A 14,020-nucleotide genomic window follows, 5' to 3' on the forward strand; every position below is an offset into this window, starting at 1 on the left:
TCACCATTCCCGACTAACTTGAGTATCGGAGCACCTACTCAAGGATAATTCCTCGAGCCTCTAACCGCTTTCTTGGTTTCAGATCTTAAAGCATGGCTTCATTCTTCTACCTCAACTCTGTCCAATTGACAAGATTATTTGACTATGACCTCAGTTCAAAAACTACCTCAAATTGAACAGCATCAGAAGTGATTCCAACACTAACTCTTATGAAATTGGATGTATAACCTCGATATCCTTTCTTTTTACCTCCCAACGGGAAAACTAGCGATGTCTCTTTCCTTCTCCACTAAAGGGCATTTAAGCAGGTCTTCCCAGTTGAATCACAAAGGGATGAGAGGTCTTTTAAGGCATCGATATCAGAGGCTAGAAGATCGTTAGGGATGGTTTTGAACCTGCACAATCCAAGTGGTTTTTTTTGGCAGCTACTAGGTGGTTATCATTCTCCTAATTACGTTTGTGTAGTTGAAATGAGTGGAAGCCGCAACTTGAGTTCACATAGTGGCACGAAAAAAATTGAAAAATACTTGTATTTTGTTTCTTTATATAAATTTTTATATTTTTTCTTTTAATTTATTAAAATTTTTATAATTTGAATTAGATTCAATCATATTCGGATATCCAATGGATTTGAATTTGAATCACGATTTATGAGATCATCTTAAATTCTGCTATTGGGTCGGACCCGATCCAAGTCGAGATTGATTTTTAGGAGAGCGGATTAACCGAGACAAAAACATACACACCCAGCTGAACGACCTATCACTGTTGAACACGCCAGTGTTCATTACAGCTGGGTCCCACATAGGGCCCACAGTAAACACTGGTGTGTTAAACTGTGATCGGCATCCAGATTGGGTTTTTAGGTACAATAAATCAAGAAATAAAATTCCTGTTCAAATCATTGATACACTGTTCTTATGGTCTACCAACCACTTGATCATAACTGCAGACATTGATAAGATGCATCATATATTTAATTCGTAAAATCAATAAATAATATGTAACGTATGCATAAACTATATACCATTTGATCTGAATATCTTGAAAGAAAGTAAAATCTAACGGCTCTCATTTAATCTTGAGTATTGACTTCATTGTTCATAATAGAAATAGTGAAATACCTTTCATGTGGGACCAAAGAACCCTCATCTGCCTGACACGTGGCAACACGTGTACGTCAGACTTCACGTTTTCCCATCATTTGTCCATTGGACCCCGCAAACAGATAGAGACACTGAAAGCCGCGCCCGAGACACTGAAAGCAACGAAGGCAAACGACTTTCCCATCATTTGATTCGATCCGAGCCGCCAGATAATCGATTCCCACGTCCGATTTCGTCGGCACGATCAAACCACATCTCCACTTCGTGGTCCATCGAGAGTTCCGGATTTCGCTTTCTAGTTTATAAAGCTTTACTCCTCCGTCGCTTGCAACCGGATGTTCTCTGCCTCGTCGCCGTCGTCGTTGCCTTCTGAAGATAAAGGGAAGTACCAGATGTTTCTTGGGGATAGTTATTCTAATGGAAGTCAAAGTCTTTCCTTCTCTTCGTCCATGAGAGATGTGAGTTACAGGTTAGGTTCTTCCTGTTTCCGCCACTATTTCTTCTTAACCTGATAGACTGGTTAAACACTTCGATCGTGTATCATTTTGGTCTGTTTTATTGGATTTTGTATTTTGTTTTCGTTAATGGGAAAAGGGTTTTTGATTTTTAGGGCTTGTTTGCGCTGTAGAATTCACACCCAGTATTGAAAGATAACTGTTTGATGAATTGGTGATTGGGGTTTAGATTCAGATAACCTATTTCAAGTGCAGCATCTAAACTTGATTTTGTAAGTTTCAGTTAATTGTCCTACAAGATCCTTAAAAGAGTGACCTTTTTGGCGAATCGAGTCTTCTAATGATCGAAAAGCTCATAGAGAAAGTTTTCAGTGAAGTTTCTGAAACTCTGGAGCGGGTTTGATTGGTATTCTTTGATATAACATAATTGCGTGGTGGGGTTGACAGAAAACGAGATAATTAGCATGTGATTCACTAAACTTTTTATGACTTCGGGTTTAGCAAATAAGGCTTACTAAGCACAATTAATTTGTTTAATTGATCTCATCCTTCCTTCCTAAATAACACTATTTGAATCTTGTCTGAGTACTTTTCTTTGGGTGTTCTTGAAGACATGGTAAATACGTTCTAAATTCTTCAACAGAGTGATTGCTAATGGTTAAATGATTGAAATTAAACTCCTTTGAAGAGATCTGGTTGATAGTTGATTTCATTTCACTAGTTTGTGACTGAAGAATCAGGTACTGGTGTGATTGGCTGGATTGAAAAGTCTCATAATCTTTTCTGACCTTTTAAACTACTAATCTACTTGTTCAGGGCTGTTTCAATTGGTTGTGATTCAAAATATTTGAGAACTAGAAATTTGAGTAAAATGGGCTTGATTTCACTACAACTTGTTTGTGTGTGTTTTTTTTCTCTTGTTTCTTGGTAGGGGTTTTTGGAGCCAATGCTTCTCTTTCAATTACTTGCTCATTCCCCTAACTTGTTGTAATTTTGTTATTATGTAAATTATTTTGTCTATTCCGTTAATTCAGAATAGATAGTTATATGGGTGCTTGCTCTTAATCTGTAGTAATAAACCATTGCCAATGTTATACAGCTGTGGTTCCTGTGGGTATGCATTAAATTTGAGCTCATCCAACCGTAATACATCGAAAATAGGATCAAAATATGGGAAGTCCATAAAGAGAGGGATTATTTCATTCTTATCAATTGATGAGAGCAGATTCACTCAAGTTGATGAGCTCCAATGCATGCCATACTACATCTCCAAGCACTCATGGGGTTTGCTTCGCCGAAGAACAAAGCTTCTGTGTCGTAAATGTGGGAACCTTGTTGGTCATGCTTATGAAGACAATACTTTCTCTTACCCCTCTGTACTAGATGGATCAGATTCAAGCTCAGGGAGTGGGGTTTCTTTTTGTCGAAAGTATGATGTCAAAATTCGTTCCTTACAGCCTTCCTCTTCTGAAGAATCTGGTGTTCCTCTTTTCATGTGATGCATATGAGAAGGTTCATCACATATTCTGTCTCCTCTGAAGAACCTTCATAGTTCAAACAACCATTCCAGATGTTGAAGATTATAGAGAGGTTATCTTTAGTTTGTAATCGAGTTCCTTGATTGCTGAACCATGCAAAAGGTGTTATTTTGGTCATTCAACTGCATTATCAAGGTCCTCTTCGGCATGATATCCTTAATAGGCATCACTCAGAACTTGCTATTTATGGACACGATTGTTACTAGCATGCATCAGTATTTCTACTTGGAGTGCTTGTATGTTGGATGACATTGGCAGCAATGAGAACCAGCATTCAACAATGCTTTTGTGATAGGAGTGAGTGGTAAGGTCTTGTGTTCTCATTGATCATCTTTTAATTATCATGTATGGTTTTATGTACAGACACTCAAACTTACTACAAGTTTTGCTTTTAGTTTCCGTTTATAGATGATTAAAGATAAAAGTTAAAGGGATCAAATCTGAATTTATCCCCAAATGTGAGGGGCTTGTGAAGATGTCATAATTGAGTATGTTTGGAATGGGTAGGCATCAATTTGTCTGTTAGAACCTGACTTATTATAAGCAATCTCTTTTCTTAAGATTTGTTTAAATGAACAAGTTTGCTACATCATACTAATGTTTGAAGACAATTTGGGTAGGCATCGATTTGTCTGTTAGAACCTGTCATACATCTGTTTGTGAGGTTGCCGATACATGAAAAATGAATATCGAGTGTGGCCATACTTTGAACCATGGTTCTAACTCCCTTGTCCTTCATCTTCAAAGTTGTAGTTTATTTACTTTTGCTTTCTGCACTTGGTCCCTGCCCTGTTTAACTGCTAGCCACACAACTGAAAGAAAGGAAATTGTAATTACCATTGTTGCCCATGCTTCTTTTTATTTAAAATGCTAAGGTTGCCTTGGATGCATTGCTCCTACAGGCAATATCACATGCATATGGACATGAAAATTGGAATTAGAAAATTTTGAATTCTAACATCATATACTTGTTTTTATTATTTCTTTTTGGGTAAAAGGATTCTAACATCATATACTTGAAAAGGAAAACCTATGAATCTATGATGCTGTAATGACATAATACCGGAAAGGCTTTGACCAATCAAACGCCCCTGTAAATTTTGATGAAAACCCACCTGATTGGCTACCACTTTTGTGATGCTTGCCAGTGATTGGTTATGGTTTTTTCAGGTATCATGTCTTTTCAGCATCATAGTCGAACCCATTGCGTTGGAGTAGACATTGAAGAGAAAAATGTTATGTAGATTGGTTGTTACTAAGAAAAATATTGTGTAGTTGGGAGAAAAAAATGACACATCAAATACAAATATGTATAGCGAAAATACAGGGTTTAGAAATAAAGTATACAAGGTTTTACACTGTACATTTGTATTCTTACAATGCAAATACAAGGTCTAGAAATACTGTATACAAGATTTTGCATTGTATATATTTGTATTTGCACCCTTCCCAAATGGGCTGTTTGCTACTGTAGCATTTCAAGTACACATGCTGCCACATCAGTGCAAGTAGGAAATTTGAGTTAAGGGTAAGTTTTCTATTTGGTTGGAGTCTGTTTTGACATAAAACAGTCATAAAATACTTTACGTGGAAAATCATCTTAGGGGCTGTTTCAACTTTCAAGAAACATCAATTTTATGTTTCTAGCTGTAACAAGCAAAGTCTCAACAATGGATGAAAAATACACATTTTTCACCAATCAGCATTGATAGTACAGTGGTCTTTGTGTTTCAATTATAAAAAGTAGTGTTTGATCATGATGCCCTGAAAGACTACCAGAAAAAAAAAAATTATAACCAATCAACCGGCATCACATATGTACAGTGGTACTGTGTTTCAAGTGTAAAAAGTGGGGTTCAATCATGGTGCCGTTGAAATGGTGAATGGGATTTTATCCAAATTCATGGGGTTTTGATTGGTCAATGCTGTTTTGATATGATGCCAAACAGTGTTTTAACTCAAAACATTGCATATAGGAACACCAACAGTAGCAAACACAACCTTATTCACTCAGACATGCATGTCAATAGAAAGTACTATCCTGTTATGCAGATCTAGTTCTGGATTGATGATTGGGCATCTGGATCCCCTCGTTGATAGAATCATAGAATCCAAGATAAGGATTGAAGCTTAAAATTAAATGTAGCTGATACTGTAGACAAAAGAGAAGAGGTGGGGATTCAAAGAATTAACCAGATAGTCACTCTCGCTTCCTATTATGTGGTTTTTTTATTTTTATTTCTTTTCTGTAAAAATTGAACAAAACAATTCAACTAGTCCATCATCTTTTAAGACTTTCATTTCTCTTCTTTGATCTTCTCTTTTTCATTAATTCCTTTGATTCTCTCCACGTTAATCATACAATTAACCTTTCTCCTTCAATAACTCGCTCCACTAATACTCTCCCTTCTCAATTGTTCCACTAAATAACAAAAAATTAGTTGGCTCTAATTTCTTTTTTTATATGCTATTCAATATAAAATACTATATAATTGAAATATTTTATATATATAAAAGACAGGCCTAGAATCAAGCCTGACCTAGGCCTATGCATGCTCGACCCCAAGCCAAGACTATAGCCCTTATTATAGGTGTAAAGCCCAATTTGGGCTCGACCCAACCCATGATCACCTCCTAGGGATTAGGGGTGTCTACGGTTCGGTTAATTGAACCATGGCACTTTTTTGTAAACCGAACCGGTGGTACTGATTTTCCCAATTCTCTAAACTGAAATCGAACTGGTGCCACTAGTTAACCGGTTTGCCAGTTTTGGTTTTTGACCGATTCGGTTCTTCAATTTTTTGGTTTTTTATATTTATAACATATATTATATAAATATATGTATAATATTATATAATAAATAATAAATGATATATAATATATTATAAATATTTGAAAAATATATAATATATATATGTTTATAAATAGATCATTATAAATATAATATAAGTATATATTTATATATATAATGAATATATATTTATATGTGACATATTAAAAATATATAAAATATATATACTAGTTGGTTTAGTTAACCATTGGTTTTTTTGTAGGTTAACTAAAAACCAAACCGGCCCTTCAGTTTTTCAAAATTCCTAACTGATTGGTTCAATTAACTGCATTTTGCGATTCAGCTTACTTTATTCGGTTCGGTTTTTCGATTTTTTATGGACACCCCTACTAGGGGTGATCATTTGAACTCAACTTGGGATTGCATCAGGTGCACAAATTTTAGTGTCGAACATGGGCCTAATTCTTCAAGTTCAATGCATGCCTATCCTAGCCCGCAAGGGAGGGTATGCTTGTAAGCACAAAGTTATGGCCTCTCGAAGTTTGTATACACATTTAGTGTGCAACTTGTGGCCTAGTGACCAGGTCAAATGGGTCAATGGTTCAATGTCCTAGGTTGAATGTTTTTTGTCCATGTTAGTGGATTTTTAACAATCCTAGGTTTAGGAGAACCGGACCTAGAATTGTGGTAGGGTGATGGCTCAACCGTCTGGTTCAATGACAAGTTGAAGGCACTACATTGTATTACGTGATTGAGTTCAACAAATAAAAACTAGTAAAGTTAATAAAAAGGAGCCCCACTAAAAAAACTAAGAGATTAATAAAAATAGTAGTTCAATCTAAAATTAAAATACATTTGAATTCCATTTAAAAATAACTAATATTGATAGAAAAATTAAAATTAATAATAATAGTAAAAGCAAACCATTTGCATTTCATATAAAAATATTAAAATTTAATTAATATAATAAAACAATAATGGCTCAATTGGAAATGTAATAAGGCTCATTTTACTTGGGAATGTAATAAAGTTCAATTTTTGGGTTAAGCTGGTTATTTTCTTCCAGGCTAGGCCTAGCTCATCGATTCACACCAAGCCCACACATAATGGGGATTTCGCGTAGGATAAACCAACCCGTACCTGAATCCAAACCTTGGCTGTGAAAGTCTAATGGTAAATATTATAAAATATGTACCATATATGTATATACATATGGTATAATATATGTATAGTTAATTGACTAACTTTACCTTTACATATTTTACCTACTGTTTCCCTTTCACTCCTGTCATATGTGACACGATTAATATTTTTAAATTCCCAAAATACCCTTCTTAATAACTATTCATCGTCCTCAACCTTGAAACGAGAGCAGAGCGAAAAAGGTGTGGTGGATCGCGTGGTCGACCCGCTTATGCTCTTTATTATGTACAGCAGCCCAGATATTGCTCCCCTGCAAACCCGGTTCCAGCAATAGACACCGTCCTGACCGTTACTGGGCCTTGCATCGCTGGTCTACTTCCATTTCCAGGAAAGGTGAGCATTTCTCCACCATCTCTTCTTCTTCTTGCTCTTTTTCTCATTCCCTCTTTTGATCCCCCTAAAACCATGCAAGAGATCTCTAACAAAATGAAACTCCAAGAAAATATACAAAAATACCACTAAAACGAAGAGAGATCCCTGTAAATGGTGCGAAATCGGTATCAGCGACGCCGCTTGCAGCAGAAGCTCCAACGCGAAATCAGGAACCTCTGTTGAATTCCGGAACTCCATAGCCAAAATACAATCACAACAAATAGAGATCCCAATACATAGTGCGAAATCGGTATCGGCGACGCCACTTGCAGCAGAAGTTCCGAGGCGGAAAATAGGGACCTCTGTTGAATTATAGAACTCCATAGCCACCTCGAAAGATCACGAGAACTCAAAACATGAAAATCCCAGATTTTTAATTTGTTGGGCCTGGTTTACCTACTCTTGCTTTTCTTATCTGGGTTTCTTGCAATTCTAGTGCCACGATCCTTTTCTCTTGAAAGAGTTTTCTTTCTTTCTCTCTCATTCCCTCTCTTCTTTCACAATGGTGTCAATGCTGAACACCCTTTAAAGAAACTGAAAGTTCCTCTCGTAGCTATATCTAAGCTATGGATCAATTTCTGCAACCAACTTGTTATTGTCTTCGGTGGATTTCGAAGAGTTAGATTTCTTACAAGGGGCGACATACATGGTAGGAGTTAGACCTGTTCATTTATGGGCCCGCGAGCTTAACCTCGGGCCAAAAAGCCCAGCCCGAAATAAATTCGAGACGAGCTCAGGATTTGCCAAAATAGCTGGCCTGACCTATAACTAAACCTAAAAACCCTAGTTGAAGACCCCCTCTTTTTTTCACCTCTTTTTTTCACCTCTTTCTTTTTCCAGCCGAACTATTCTTCTCCAGTCTCCACATCCTAGTTCTCAACTTCTCATCCTCACACTCTCAGGCAGCCTATGAGGTGGCGAACGTTCACAAGCACAACAACTCCGGCGGTGAGTCATCTCTCTCTCTCTCTCTCTCTGACTCTCATTCCTCTTCTCAAATCTCACTTCTCTTTCAAATCTCAGACACCGGTGACGACGAGGCGACGAATATAGGCACCGACTGCGACGGAGAGCTCTCTCTCTCTCTCTCTCTCTCTCTCTCTCTCTCTCTCTTAGACGTGAACTGATCATTGTTAAACTTAAAATCGCAGGTCGCAGGCTCCCAGCTCATAGACCACAGTCACTGCGAACTCAGTTCCCATGAACACAATCACCAGTGAACACATTCATCGGCGAACACAATCGGGCTTCGGGCTCGAGCTTGGGCTTTAGACTTTTTATCAGGGACGGGCTCGGGCCCAAGTTGTAGGTCCGTTGGTCGAGCCGGGCTCAGGCCTAACAAATTTCCATTAATGAAGAGTAAAAGCCCAACCCGAGCCCGGCCCGGCTCGGCCCATGAACAGGTTTGGTAGGAGTCATCCCCAGCTGGTTTGTGGCTCTAAGCTTACCATCTTAAAACTTCTTGGACTTTCTTTCCCTCTATGGTGCATAGAGGTGAGACCCGTTTTACAAGCATTTAAATCAAGGACCATTTGGCACATCTTTCCGCGTGGTCTTTCGACTGTTTATATGTTGGGAAGACCAATTTTTGGTCTATTCCCGTTTGGCTCACGAAAGATTTAGCTGCCAAAAAGACGTGAGAAGCCCATTTCGAGCTGATTTTGGGAAGTTTCAAATGAAGCTTCCCGCGTCTTTCACGTTTTAATCTTGCACAAAAAGACGTGGCAAATGCACAGAAAGACGGTCATCTATCAAACTGTCTTCAGGCTGCCCAGATCTTATGCCAAAAGCTCAATGCGTCTTTTGACTATCAGAGCTACAAGAAGATCTCAAAAAGACGAGCCAAATGGGCCCTTAGATAAGTTCTTTGGTCTAAGGTCTCTCTTAATTCATGGTGTATGTACATGTTGTTCACCATGACCACGGTGGTAATGAAGATACCAAACCAAAGCTACAAACACATGCGGCGAGTTCACAACTCAGTATGAACCTGCAATGAGCTCAAAGCTACCACAGATTTGCAATGAGCTCAAAACCACCACAAACCTACGATGAGCTCAAAGCCACAACAGACCTACGATGAGTTCAAAGCCATCATAGATTGGCGATTAACGAAAATACAATGATTAGCCAAAATCGCTCGAGATAGGACACCTAGTAGGATTAAGTAGGAAACGTCAGACTAGCTTTGATGTCACCCATGCCATGTCAGTATAGGAAACCCGCAAAAAAAAAGTAACACACATGTATTATGAGAATCCTTAGACGAAAGGAAACTTCGTTCTGGAGAAATCTCATTAGACACGTGGCGAACCCTTAGCAATACTCTTCTAACAATCGACACCGAATCAAAGATCCCCTTTCCAAATAGGAATCAAATCCTTTTGGTTCCTTCCCTTCAAGACCTCAGGATCTCTCCTTATAAAAGGAGGTATGAATTATAACGGAGACACAACTCTGTCAATAGAAGCTCGTAGTCTACCCTTGCTCCCATCCTTTCTTCGTCCTTCAAGGAAACCACCATACTTAGCCTTACCACACCACTCACACATGACTATCTTCACCTTTTGAAGAATAAATGAATCATCGCCACTCTCTACTTTGTGCAAAATGAGAGGTTTGTACTTCGTCAACTCAAGTTGTACGGTTCTTGTTCAATGATTAAAAAAAAGAAGAAAATGGGGTAAATGGAACAAAGGAGGACTTACAAGTTTACATAATTAGGAAGTAACTTGCATCAGAAAACCAACACAGACAAACATAGAAATTAATGGCAAGAACATCAGTGAATATTTACCCTCCAGACTAATCGAAATAAGCTTTTATCTACGAAACACACCAGGATGTGCTCTCCTTCACCAGCTTCTTTTGTTGCTTGCTCCAGGAGGGCACAAGAAGCAATATGTGCACCAGCTTATTGTCTCAAAATAAATACTACATGGTAGCACATAAATAAGATAATGTGGCATTCAGTGAGAATGAAATTCACATGATAAAGCATGAGAATGTTTTACCTATTGAGGTCACCTCCATATTCAGAAATATCATTGCACACAAATGAGATCCCTTGAGAAGCATCTTTCACTATGTCACTGATAGTCCCCTGGGGAAAATTTCTGTGCACATAAAAACCATGAGAATTGTAACATTATACAGTTATATGCATGGATACTAACAATGATAAGGGACAAGTATTTAAGACACCAGTTCCAAATAAAATACGATAAAGATTTATCTAAATTCTTTCTTCATTGTGTTTTGTGAAAATGTTTAGGAAATTGCATGTGTATAGAATGAAAATGTTTAATTTAAGTACAACATTTACTCTTTTGTAGGCAGCACTGTCGGAGACTGTCATAGCAGACCTACTCTTGTCAAAAAGATAAGGACCAAGATGCTCCCTATATACATCTTGGAGTTAAAAAAAAACCATTTTCTTGGGGTTGGAAGTAGCAACCAGTCACTCATATGGTCAAAATACTGATGATTTGTAGGTATATCAAACAAATACAGATCACACAATGCAAAATGGTCATCAAGTGGTGGAACATAGAATTCCAGGATTTGGAAAATTAGGGATACCCTTGGGTTTTCTAATACTGGTAGAACATAGAATTCTAGATGTATGGAACAAACCAACAGGGGGATTTTTCTGCTGCTTTCCCATTATGTTTCTAGAGATTATAATTTACAGTTTCCACCAGGTCTATGCTACTATATTGGTGAATGTGATGTGTCCATTATAGATGCTCAACCCGCTATTAGTGAGTGTGACAAGACAAGCTTGCTGGTCTTGATTCTTAAGCTCAGAATTAACAAGTTTTTCTCTTCGGATCAAGTTACATCTGGAGCCATCCTCTTGTGGAAGATATCATTAACAATGGACCACCAGCACTAAACCAAATCAAAATGAAAATAAGCCTAGAAATAAAATAACAAACCAAAAATAAAATGCTAGATGACTAATATATACTTCCAAATTATTATAATTTTAATATTGATATTATTCTTCTTCTAAAATTTTATCAATCAGTTGCAAGTTATAAATAATAAGTTGCATATATCCATAGACACATGGGTACACAGTCCACTCAAAGTTTTTGGACATTTCCACCTTGGCACTGCAATCATTCCATTTCACTCCATTCTAGGATTGAAGTGCTCAAGAAATCTTTGATAATTGCTACCCTAATACCCCTCCTAAAAACTAAAAACAAATAAGAGAGAGGGTATACATGCTTTAAAAAGCACTAACCCAATAATCCAGGCTCCACCTGTTACAAATGCCACAACTGGTTTTTCCCATTGCTATTTTTAGGTAAATACAGATCAAGCCTGCAGAAAAAGAAATGGCATTATGACTTGTGAGCAATCTATGACAGGATCCTTCAAATATAAAAGCACATATAAGTTATTGCATCCAATAAATCGGAAAACAAACATAAACCAGAGAAATAAAAGATACCTATTTCTTGGTTGATCTCCATAAACTATACCTCTATGGACCTGACTTGAGAAAAAATAGCAATACCCAACTGCCAACAACTAAACACATTAGATATACAAAGGCAAATCCTACACAAGAACTATGACCCACATAAGGTCTAATTTTCATAAAAAAAAAATATATATATATATATATATATACTCGATGGCCAATCATAGGGACCAGAATAGCTGCTAGTGACCAACACTGATGAATGAAAAATGTCAAAGCAACCGAGCCTCATAAAAAACACACCTTGAATAAAACTAGGAATAAGTAGCATTGCATAACAACCAAGGGCAAAAAATCTTATAATCCACTGGTAGCCTACCCTGAACAAAAATAAGTGATCAGAATGTCAAACAACAATCACAAATTAAACGAAATTTCAAGTTATAGAAAACTATTTATGTTGGTGAAAAAAACATTATAATATATTTCAGAGATTCTCTTTTTCAAGAAATCAAATCCCTCAAAAGTCAATCTCTTATTATCTACTCTCTAAAGTACATCTGGAAAGATTTAATTATCTTAGTTACCACTAATAAAGAGGAGGATAAAAACAAAGAGCGAAAATTTTAGGTTTTAATATTTTCCGGTGCATTTGAAAGAGAACAAAGAATAGAAAACATAACAAGAGCGGAAATAACAGAGTAAAAAATACCTCCTCTTCCTTTCTCTTCTTTGTTCAGCCAATAAATTTTTAGGTTTTAATATTTCTGACTTGAATGCAGCAGCGATTGCAGCACCTCCCTTTCTCTTCGTTCTCCCTTTCTTGCAATGAATGCAACAGCAATAGCACCTCCTCTCTCTCTCTCTCTCTCTCTATACTCTCCTTCATTCTCTATGTTTTTGTTTTTCTAATGCTCTGTTCTCTCCCTTTCTCTTTCTTCCCGCGCGCGGGCCAATTAATTTTAATTAGGTTTTTATTTTTAAATTTGAACCACCGTAGGATCGGGTTCTAGGTGTGGGCTGGTGTCACGGGGCTAGTCACTTGTGACACTGGGGCAGGGTCGGCATCCAAACTTATCAATGTTAAATTTATTTATTTGTTTGAATATTTTGGAGTTGGCCTGGCATGGCTCACGGTCCGAGCCCGTGCGAGCCCATGCCGTGTCGTGTCGTGCCGTAGGCTGGGCTGGCCCGTGGGTTAAGCTGGGCTATGGACCGGGTTAAAGTTATTTTTGCCTATTTATTTAAAAAAATTAAAAAAAAAACTTAAATTTTTTATTTTATATGAATTTTGATGTATACAATTGCTTATATATATAAAAATAAAATAACTTATTATAATAAAATTGAAAATAATTATTTATTTTATTAATATATTATTATATAATTATAATTTATATAATATATTATTTATTATATATAAATATATATAAATAGTACATATAGGAAGTGCCAACACGCGGGCTGTGGGCGACACGACCAACTTGGCCATGTCGTGCTAGCCTGGCCCACAGACCTAAAACCCTAGGCCCAACACAACACATACCCTCGTGGCAAGCCAGGCTACCACAGGTAGCACAACTGAATTTACACCTCTAAGCCTATGGGTGTGGGCCTGGGTAGGTCAAGCATTTGAGTTTACTCGTACTAGAAAGCATGGTTTTTGAACTGTCGTTGACTTGGACAATTGGACCATTCAACTCACGAATCGTCCAAGCAGCTAATTTCGTTTTACCCCAATCCCGATCCCTAGCTTAAAGCCATTGAATTGGGCAACGACCTGGTAACCTAGGGGGTTGAACCGTTGACCTTCAATGGTTTTTGGTCTTTTTATTTTAGTTTTTTTTTTTTTTTTATTGTTAGAGTGGGCCATCCGTTCGAGCCAGATAGTTGAACCGTCGATCCAAAAACTAGTGACCATAACGATTTCGGTTCTAGGTCATTTTTAAAACATTGCTAGAAAGCAAAAAATTAAATAAATTTTTTTTTTGTCTCAAACTAATGGGATTGTAGGGTTGGTTTTCAAGTGTGGGCCCATGTAGACCTATCAATGATATCCAAAAATCCGAGGCCTGATCCAACATCCGATATGATTATCTTGGATTCAAATGATGTAT

The 14,020-nt window shown here is 37.3% G+C and overlaps 2 protein-coding genes across 9 annotated transcripts; one reads left to right on the forward strand and one right to left on the reverse strand.

Moving 5' to 3' along the window:
- The first annotated feature begins 1,226 nt into the window (after window positions 1-1,226).
- Window positions 1,227-3,624, forward strand: LOC148873991 (uncharacterized protein At4g08330, chloroplastic-like). Its single transcript, XM_088965840.1, has 2 exons — window positions 1,227-1,575; window positions 2,661-3,624. Exons 1-2 carry the CDS (start codon window positions 1,442-1,444, stop codon window positions 3,058-3,060), a joined length of 534 nt encoding a protein of 177 aa, XP_088821966.1. The 5' UTR covers window positions 1,227-1,441; the 3' UTR covers window positions 3,061-3,624.
- Window positions 3,625-3,650: 26 nt separating this feature from the next.
- Window positions 3,651-12,857, reverse strand: LOC148873992 (putative isoprenylcysteine alpha-carbonyl methylesterase ICME). 8 transcript variants are annotated; one of them, XR_016105412.1, is made up of 7 exons: window positions 12,616-12,787; window positions 12,207-12,278; window positions 11,931-12,000; window positions 11,740-11,800; window positions 10,480-10,581; window positions 10,263-10,399; window positions 3,651-3,911 (listed from the first exon to the last, which is right to left on the reverse strand). XR_016105412.1 is itself a non-coding variant. In XM_088965841.1 (6 exons), the coding sequence occupies exons 3-6, from the start codon at window positions 11,950-11,952 to the stop codon at window positions 10,321-10,323; spliced, it is 264 nt and encodes an 87-aa protein (XP_088821967.1). In that variant the 5' UTR covers window positions 11,953-12,000; window positions 12,207-12,283; window positions 12,616-12,782; the 3' UTR covers window positions 10,099-10,320. The 8 variants fall into 8 exon arrangements, 1 of the variants encoding a protein (XP_088821967.1); XR_016105411.1 differs by having other exon boundaries at window positions 12,207-12,283; window positions 12,616-12,782; XR_016105414.1 differs by having other exon boundaries at window positions 11,721-11,800; window positions 12,207-12,283; window positions 12,616-12,782.
- Window positions 12,858-14,020: the final 1,163 nt, after the last annotated feature.

This window comes from Nelumbo lutea, chromosome 1 (genome assembly GCF_056320005.1).
Source record: "Nelumbo lutea isolate HS-2025 chromosome 1, American lotus-T2T, whole genome shotgun sequence".
Taxonomy (NCBI): Eukaryota; Viridiplantae; Streptophyta; class Magnoliopsida; order Proteales; family Nelumbonaceae; genus Nelumbo; species Nelumbo lutea.

Excerpts from the sequence above, each read along its gene's own strand:
- LOC148873991 (XM_088965840.1), top strand. The coding sequence starts at position 1,442 with ATGTTCTCTGCCTCGTCGCCGTCGTCGTTGCCTTCTGAAGATAAAGGG. Across the intron at positions 1,576-2,660 it reads ATGAGAGATGTGAGTTACAG|CTGTGGTTCCTGTGGGTATG; the intron begins GTTAGGTTCTTC and ends AATGTTATACAG.
- LOC148873992 (XM_088965841.1), bottom strand. The coding sequence starts at position 11,952 with ATGGAGATCAACCAAGAAATAG. Across the intron at positions 11,801-11,930 it reads GGAGATCAACCAAGAAATAG|GCTTGATCTGTATTTACCTA; the intron begins GTATCTTTTATT and ends CTTTTTCTGCAG. Across the intron at positions 10,400-10,479 it reads TATGGAGGTGACCTCAATAG|TATTTATTTTGAGACAATAA; the intron begins GTAAAACATTCT and ends GCTACCATGTAG.